This window comes from Xiphophorus maculatus, chromosome 2, assembly GCF_002775205.1.
Source record: "Xiphophorus maculatus strain JP 163 A chromosome 2, X_maculatus-5.0-male, whole genome shotgun sequence".
In the NCBI taxonomy this organism is placed as follows: Eukaryota; Metazoa; Chordata; class Actinopteri; order Cyprinodontiformes; family Poeciliidae; genus Xiphophorus; species Xiphophorus maculatus.
Window position 1 is genome coordinate 19,288,893 of NC_036444.1, and position 9,254 is coordinate 19,298,146.

General features: G+C 39.0%; 1 protein-coding gene across 1 annotated transcript; it reads left to right on the forward strand.

The window, feature by feature from the left end:
• Positions 1–1,079: 1,079 nt before the first annotated feature.
• On the forward strand, positions 1,080–8,333 carry LOC102217996. Its single transcript, XM_023344822.1, has 3 exons — positions 1,080–1,449; positions 3,328–3,953; positions 4,905–8,333. Exons 2-3 carry the CDS (start codon positions 3,423–3,425, stop codon positions 5,490–5,492), a joined length of 1,119 nt encoding a protein of 372 aa, XP_023200590.1. The 5' UTR covers positions 1,080–1,449; positions 3,328–3,422; the 3' UTR covers positions 5,493–8,333.
• Positions 8,334–9,254: the final 921 nt, after the last annotated feature.

The following is a 9,254-nucleotide window of genomic DNA, read 5'->3' on the forward strand; positions in this document are numbered from 1 at the left end:
ATGTTATGTGGACTCTGTGAAGCACTTTCTATTCTCTGATATTTTCAATGAGTCTCTGAATGCAACACAAACACGTGTCGCATTTCGGTCTCTTTCTCACGTAGCACAAAAATCCCCCAACAAATCCTCCAGCATCACCAAAACCATGCGGTAGTGTAACATTCATAATTCCTGCAACACAGGGAAGCAGAAAACCACAACATGATAACCAAAGAAGCACTGAACGAAGGCAATTCCAGGATTTATTTACTTACTTCCACAGTTGTCACAAAATAGGAAGTGCTCTCTCTAAAGCTTAATGTTTCTCAACAGTATGCATTCTATGCACAGTTGTAAATTTAAAATATATGGAAGAATTTTAGCTTATAACTTTAAGAGTTCATTGTTGCATTTTAGTTTTGCCAACAATTTTTTGACGTAAAATATTCCCTCAGTTTACCAGCTGTCAAGATACAAAAAGAAAGAAAAGCAAGGCACCTTTTAAGTTTATCACAAACATACATTTCCAGTCAGATGTTAACACCCATTAAGGTAGTGTGAGTTTTAATTTTAGGATTTCAATGATTCAGAATCTTTTCTTCATTTTTAATGAATAAATACAGGTTAAAATATTAGGCACCAGCAGCACCTCTCCCGTCCTGACTAGGGATAAGGATGTACGATAATGGATGGATGAATGGATGGATGGATAGTAGATTTTCTTTTGCATATTGGCTATTAAACTGAACATAAAACTAATTATAGTCTACTAAGACTATAATAAATTGTCATAAACTAACTTTTTCATTACGACTTATTTTTTCTAAATGCACTTGAATTTTTTTTAAAAAGTGGTCTTGATTGGAAAATCAAAAAGAAAACGTAACAAACCGCCAACACAGAACTAACACAAAAGCGTTAATCACTAACTTCCTTTCTCCACCAGGGGGAGCCCGTGCTTTTAGTTCTCAAAGGATTTTTTTTTTCACTTAGTCAGCTTCGTACGTATTCTATTCTTTATATTTAATGTTTTCTATTAAAGGGAATTTTAGTTTCAGAGTTTGGTTTCTTTGCAAAGTTTTTAAGGCTCGACATTTAGGGTTTTTTTTGTTGTTTTCTTCCTAAGCTCCGCTCCTCTGTGCAGCTCCGATGTATAAAACATTCGCACCAGAGTTCCTTTGACAGAACGTGTTGATGACGCCTTCATCTACAACAACAACAACAGAACTCAGCTGCTGTGAAGCTAACTAGCCGGCCTAGTTATTCTGATTTTTTTTATATGTATATATTTTATTTTTCGTATTGTTTTTATTGGTGTCTTAACAGTTACTTGCTCATTCGGGTATGAAGTTAACGCTATAAAATCTCGACTTTAGTTTTTCATTTGTTTTGAATTTGAAAGTCTTTGTCTGCTAGCATGTTAGCTTTAAAGCCGAGCATAACTCGGAGCCTCTCCTCTTCCAGCTGAAGGTAACGCATTTATTTAAAGCTACTGTTTGTGCAATATGCATCCATACAATCTGCATGCGGCCTAAATTGTGCAAACGTTTAAACTTTACCAGAGTGCACCGGGTATCCTTACAGAAACTAGAAGGTGAGGATGTGAATAACGGAGCTGAGATGACTAGCCTTCATGTTCCAACAAGCTAAGTTGTAATCCAACTGTCTGATATGTGAAGGCGTGGATGTTAAATGCGGTTTTAAATCGCATTCATATTGGGAACGTAAACAAGTTCAGCAGGGCCGAGCTCAAGTAGTGGCAGTGGCAGCTATTGCGGCACTTCCGTATTCATATTTGTAGCCTTTGGAGTGTAAATATCAACTTAAGTATACATGTATTTTACAGCAAACATTTTAAAGTAGACATCAATAAGTGTCCAGAAATTCCCAGAAAAAAAGTGAACTTTCAATTGTATGAAATTAGAAAATGTAAAAAAATAAAATAAAATTAAAATGTGCAGGAAGAGCTTATAAATGTCCATTTTGAAGTATTCCGGCTTTTAAGTGGAAGTGGTCTGCTGCAATATACGAGAAGCTTGTCAAGCAATCTGTACATCTCTTTACTTGCCTTGTGTAAGAAGGGTGCTTTAAAAATGAAACTAATCTTGCTTTGTATGACCGGTGAAACATAGAGGGATAAGCCACAGATATAAGAGGCTTAGCTTTTCAGAAAACTGCACAGAGAAAAATTGTTTCAACATTTAATGTTGCCCAACTTTAAATCCATTTATTTTTGGCTTACCTGCCAATTTAGAAAAGGTTTTGCTCTTTGGAGCTTCAGAGTATTGTAGGTATTTGGTTGGGTATTTATGACATCAGAGACCAAGTGAAAGCCACATGAGCCAGAACTCTGTCAGTGCATGCCTGTAAAGACACTTGTATAACTGTGTGTGGAAAAGCAACATCAAGTCTAACGAATGCAGACGTTGGCAAAAAAAAGTTAAATAATGTATGTCTCTCTAGAAACGCTGGAAAGACGATCTTTAGCAAAAACTGGTGTAAATCTAGTAACTGTTTTTCCTCTTCAGGACTTTCACTGCCAGCTGTAAATCAGAACCACAGTAAATCCCCTCTCCACTGCCAAAAGAATAGAAAAGAAAAAAAACAATAACAATTATTTTAAAATCTTACAACAGTGCAATTAAAATATGTGTGCATCTGAGTAAAGTAGATTACCATTCCAACAATTTTATTTGAGCAATTGTGTCCTTAAAGTAAAAAAAAGATTAATTTTCCACAGTAATGTATTTCACACATTTATTTCTGGTATTTCTTGTAGTATCAAGAATTATGGCTTACAGCTTATGAAAGGTAAAAATGTATCTGAATACTGCATAAGACCTACAAAAGATGAGTTTAAACAGAATCGTTACTTTATGTATGCCTTAGAAAATCATTAGGGATTTGGCAGTGTTCCCACCCACAGTAAATTACACCGTCCACAGGGATTGTAGGCCACAAACGTTTACAGCTAAAGAAGATGACCGATCACGTGTGTTGTGAACAACCATATTGTTGAAACATTCAGTGGAAGGAAAAGGTGCAGGGATAAACACAGCCTTGGTGGGATTGTAAAAAAGGAGAACATGACGGGAATGTTGTTTATTGATCCGAGGTCCTCTTTTCAGACGTAAATATATTTTGTTTCTTTCTAAACAAAGAAACAAAAAAAAAATATTACTATGCATTTATTTTCTGTTTCATGCTCTTGATTAAAAGGCTTATTTGTAGTGTTTATAGTCAGGGTCACAAATTTCACCATATGTTATTATAGGAACCAGAAGCTGAAAAATTTGCCGCTCCTACAACGTGGTTAAAATAAACTCTCCTGTCTTTATCATCTTTCAGGGCATAAATATTTATGGCAAAGCCAGAACACAGGACCTTCTGGTGGAGATTCTGACCTCCACCAGTAAACACAAGCCTTTAATTATCCGTCAAAAATGTCGCCACAGAAAAAACTTCTCGTCCCAGTAAGCAGCAGGCGGAAAGCCGTGGACGACTTCTTCCCCTTTAACTCGCTGCCGGTGGAGTGCCAGCTGCACGTCTTGTCCTTCCTGAACGAGGTGGACAAATGCAGCTGCGCGCTGGTTTGCCTGAGCTGGAGTTGCCTGGTCCGGTCGTGGAAACTGTGGCGGGTTGCAGACTACTCTCGGCGCGGTGCCTTCCATCTAGGTCAGGAGGGGCTGCTTGTTTCCAACCGGGAGTTTGAGCGATGGAAGGCCTGGGTCCACCACTACACCCACCATCTGATCTCCCGGCGGGCCAGCCTGCTCACGCTAAAGGCCAGCTTCGACCTGGGAGACCGCTGCAACAAGTGGAGTGAACTGCTGAGTCACCTGCTGGATAACGTCCACTGCAGAGACCTCAGCCATCTGGACCTCAACTGGACCTTTACCCTCTTTGAGCCACTGGACCTAAGAGTGCACTCCAGCTCTAGTTCACACCAGGACAGCATAACTAAGATGGACCAGGTAATTAACTATTTTATTCTTGAGTGGTTAACCGCAGGATAGACGTACTTTGTATGGGAGATACAGCTCTAAAAAGACAACACAGCTGAAGTAGAACAAGGAGAGTGAACGTTATTATGATGTAGATAGAGCTGCACAATAAATCAATAACTATATATCACAATAGACACGTGATCAATATCAATAGATAATACATCTTATAGAATAGTCAATATTCAATATGCAGAATATTCGCTTAACTCCGATCTAGAACCGCGCAGCATTCTGGGAGATGTAGGTAGATAAAATATTTTATCTGCTCAACCTCTCACAGCTAGCTAAGCATGATTGGTGGCAACAACTAACTCACTCTTTGGTTACCTAGCAACAACTTGTTGAGTAACTTGTGCAGCAGCAGCAGCTTCAGGTTTCACCACCATGCCAGTTTTCAAACATGAAGTGAAAACTAGATAAAACGTGAAGGGTTATTCTACCAGTTTGGCAGTATTTCAGACATTCAAAACAAAAAACTAATCAATCATTATCAATATCCCCAATTATTGATATTGACTGATGAGGAATGCTTATATTATTATACATTTTTCAGCCATATCGTCCAGCCTTAGGAGTGGAGTGGCTCCATCAGGTGATCCATCAAAGAAAAAAGACATAATTAAACTTAGTAGCAGTGGACCAGGGGTACTGTTTTCATAAAAGGAACAGTCCACAAAGTTAGTTGTTGCAATACCGCCATCACTGGGACAAAGATACAGACACAGCTGAACATAAAGTCACTAGACTAGGTGTACCTTCTATCGAAAGAACCAGGAGAGGCTAGAAAGATGATGGCATCAAATAATAGATGATAATAGGAGAGTAGCAGGAGAAAATGGCACCTGGTAAACTGGCTGCTATGTTCTCCAGCAGTCTAAGCTTATAGCAGGAACTTTCTTCTTTTCTTTGGTTTGGCAGGTGACCAGCTTTCAGGAGCTGCTCGGCAAACTCACCCACAGCTGCCCGCGAATTTCCAAGATGCGTTTACATTTCGACTGGTCGGATCTGTCTGTGTCCCTGCTCACCCGGTTCCAGCAGCTACGAACCCTAGAGCTCAAGTACTTCTGGGTCTTCAAACTAGTGACATCCTCCACGCTCCAGACGCTTACCAAATCCCTGCCCAACCTAAAGTCGCTGACTTTGCACATCCTGGTGCCTCTGAGGAACCTGGGAATCTCGTACACGTTGGAATCTGAGTCTTTGGAGTTCCTGGACGTCTCGCCCAGCCGCGGTTTGGTCTTCTCCTGCCTGAAGCTGCCGGCTCTGAGAGAACTCCGAGCTAAGAAGATAGTGCGAGGTATCACGCTGGACCGTAGGACAAGGCTTCGGATCCAGAGCAGGTGGCCTTGTCTGTACCATGTCCTCCAGCAGGGGACACCAAAGCTTCAGACCCTGAACAACGAGAGGCTCCTTCCTACATGGAGGGAGAAGAGCTACGGAGAGCTGACCGCCATCCTGGAACAGTCCTGCTACTGTGTGCAGCATCTAGACAGCTGGCTGTGGTAGTCAGCTGACTGAGACCGAAGATCCGTCTGTGTATTGTAAATGCCAGCCAAAGCAAAACACTGCTTTTACTCCCCTCATTGTTGCTTTTAGTCCAACAAACTGAGGACACAGAGGTTGTTTGTTGCTGCAGATGAAAAATAGGATGTGACTGCAGGATCCTCCCAGTTCCTAAACTGGAATCTGCTCTTTGTGTAAAAACACACGTAGGATTGAGGCAATGATGCACAGCGGCTTTGTAATCATTTGTTCCATAATCTGCAAAAAGCAACGGTGCTTCTTTCTATCGGGCTCTGCTGCTGCACTGGTTAGGAAACGAGCAGAGCCACGAGTACGTGGATCAGGACTGAATGAAGAATAATATCGCCATTATTTAGCTGCAAACTTTCTAAACCTTTTGTTGTGAAGGAAAAGAACAGTGAAGAATAAAGGCAAAATATTTTTGGGATTGTTTTTTCATCCAAGATGAAACTTTATGCTTTCATGCATGAACTTTGAATTCAGTTGAATATTTATAAAAAAAATATTGTAAAAATGAAAATCATCAGTAGTAATATGGTTCTCTTAGTCATTTAGGTTGTAATCTCCACAGCTTTGATTGTGTTTCCATAGGATTACAGTCAGAAATTAAAGGGGGGGGGGGAAAATCAAAATTTTAGAATAAATGTTTTTGCAGTCAAAAATAATTTCACATTTCAGGCCCAATTTGTAAGTCTTAAGAGGGCCTGAAAAAAAAAGGAGCATGGACATTTTTTTCCAGACTTTTTTTCTTATTCCATTAATATAAAAAAAACCAAACAACTGTTTTTAAATTAAGGGTGATTTTTATATGTATCTATATTTAAATGGCATCCTTTGTAACTGCACTGATCTCAAATATCCATGCTTCATTCGCATTTTTTTTTATATTCCACTGTAGAAAAACAAACCACCTTGAAAAGTATATAAAAAATACAATACATCTACAAGCATAGAATTCGGTAACCATTATATAAACCTTTGCTCTGTTTCGCAGTATCATCGCATACAAAGCTTAACTTTACATCTATTAACATTACTATCTTTGTTTGTAAAAACCAGTTGCAGAATGAGGGAGCCCACCTGCTGTTTTCTGTTTGGCTTACTTAACTTTCAGTCCTGCTTCAGGAGCACTGTTATGTGTTTTAAGCAAATTATTTAAACTCAACAAATTCATAAACACTCTAGGAAACATGTTACAAACATTTGACATACCTGAGCATAGGATAATACTCAAAAAAGTGAATGTTTAGACGAGTAGAAACAGCAACTAGCCTGGGTTGCCATGGCAATATGAAACAAACGGCAGGTATGCGCCCGTTACATCCTACACTATTATGTTGTGTTAACCCCGAGAAAATGATTTAGGACCAGGATTCAAAGGGCAGAACAAAAACACAGCTGATCCACAGTTGATTTTGATTTTTTTTTAATTTGCAGAGCACGTCCTAATAGATTCACTACTTTGAACTGAAAAAGGCTGCTCTGCTGTTCGTTTGGCCTGTAGATTCTTCAAGATCAGGTTTAGATTCCCCCCAAAATTTCCACTTTTAATGTTTAAATTTTTACAATAAAGTAAAATAAAGAAAATTTATCACAAATTGTGCTTTATCAAGTTGTATTTAGTGTGGTCTTATCCAGTGATGAAATTTTTAGAACAGAACTCATCCCAATTAGAATGTCCTGGGAATATTTCAGGGAGAAAAGCAAATTAATTTAAACATTACAAAAAAGTTCTCTCTTTTTTTTTTTAAATTAAAAACATTTTGCTCCTTTTTCTTAAAAAATATACAGTATCTAACAATTCTCCAAAATATTTTGCCTTTCTTCTGCCAGTTTCTCCAGACTAAGCCATCTAAACTTTGAACCGTGACATGTCCTGTGCTATAAAATTAATGTTTGTTTGATTGTTTAGAAGAAATACAGTTATATTTATCTCCAGATATGTGATGGAGAAGCATTAGAGAAGTTTGCACAAAAAAGATGAGGTCAAAGTTAAACATGCAGTAAATATTTAGGACTGAAAATTGCTGTAAGGTATGTTGGAATGGGCTTTGTAACTAAAGCCACAGAGCAGCTCCAGTCTAAAAATGAGTTGAAAACTGTTTGTGTGTTTTTGCTCCCTATCTCTGCTGCTGAATACTGTAAACTGTTTGCTGTTAAGCTGGTGTAATTCCAATCACAGCTGGCCAGGAATGCAAAGTGAGACTTAATTCCAGTGCTGGACCACATTGTTCAAAATTGCTGGTGCTCCTTTACAGTTTGTTTTGTTTGTGCCGTTCCTCCTGCAGCAAAGGGAGCCAGCAGGGTTTTGAAGTATTTGTTTTGATGGTGTTTGACTGAAGAACTCCCACAGCTCTTGATTTTGCAGACATTTTGCACATTTCTGTTGCCTTCATGGAAAGTTTTATTCAGGAAGAGGGCGACGCATCACATTCCAGCTTTTCGAGACTCTTTGCAGAGAAATCCGATCAGTTTAATCCGCAGTTTTCCTCCAGGTCAGCAGATGTCCCCATTTTCAAAGATTTGGTCGTGAAGATTTCTGTGTTTACTGCTGCATTGTGTGACACGGTGGGCTTTTAGGTATTTAATGTGTGTGAGATCAGCTTGACATTTTTCATCTTTGCTCTGTTGTGGTCAGGTTTCTTTCCCAGCCAAGCACACCAGTGTCACTTCAAATTTGCAGAGTGATATGACTGACAAGCCCTTTTCCGTTTCTGAGAATTAATTTGTCCTTCACACAAGCAGGAGGTGCTGACATTTGCACAGATGTTGTAAAATCTGGTCCTCTTGTTTTTAAGAATAAAAAGACTGGCCTTCCAGGGGTTTTTGTTGTTGTTGTTGTTTATTTGTGCTACTGCAACTACTCCAGGAATAAATGCAGGAAACCCCAAAGTGTTCTCAAAAACTGGAAATGTTCTGCTGTCTCTCGACGGGCCAATTTTTCACACATTGTATGAATTATTTTTTTTTTGTACTGTTTTTCTCTCTAAGACAGAGTAAATACAAAATACATCCTTAATGTATTATTTCATTTATTAACAGAAAAGGGCTATCAAAACCAACTGGCCTTTTGTAAAATAAAGAAAAGTTGATTGCCACCTTGGTAAATCATGAACCAAGAGTGACCATATTTTTTGGAAACATTAGCTCAATTTCCCCACCTACCCCAGACCTGAGTACCACCAAATGTATAGAATTCAGAAACAGGACATGTCTGACAGTGTGAAGTAGGCTAAAAACTCTCCATAAAAAACATTCAAAGTCATTTCTAATACTTTGGGACTCCAGGGATCTCTACAGCAAGAGCCGTAATCCACAAATGCAGAAAACATAGAACAGTGGTGAACCGTCCCAGATGACTGGTCTACCAACATTACTCTAAAAGTGGCAGGCCACAAAACATCCCAGAACATCTAAAGCACCTCAGGCCGCATTACATTGGTTAAGGTCACTGCTTTTGACAGTAAGAAAGAAACTAAGCTAAAATTGGTCTGCTAAACCAAAACACACCAAAGGTCCATATCAAACATCTTGATGATCCTAAGACGTTTGGGAAAATATTTTGTGGACTGATAAAGAAAGTGTGCGGACCATTACATGTGGCAAAAAGAACACCATGTTGACAGTAAACCATGATAGTGGTCATGTGATGGTCTATCATTTCTGCTCTACCAGAAAATCCCAGTGGAGAATTATAGAGACCAGTCGGCAACCACAAGCTCAACTTCACTTAGGTTCTAGGAC

What these genes read in the sequence shown, in the direction of transcription:
- LOC102217996 (XM_023344822.1), top strand. Translation starts at nt 3,423, where the DNA reads ATGTCGCCACAGAAAAAACTTCTCGTCCCAGTAAGCAGCAGGCGGAAA. An exon ending in GCATAACTAAGATGGACCAG is followed by an intron (nt 3,954 to 4,904) that starts GTAATTAACTAT and finishes TTGGTTTGGCAG; the next exon opens with GTGACCAGCTTTCAGGAGCT.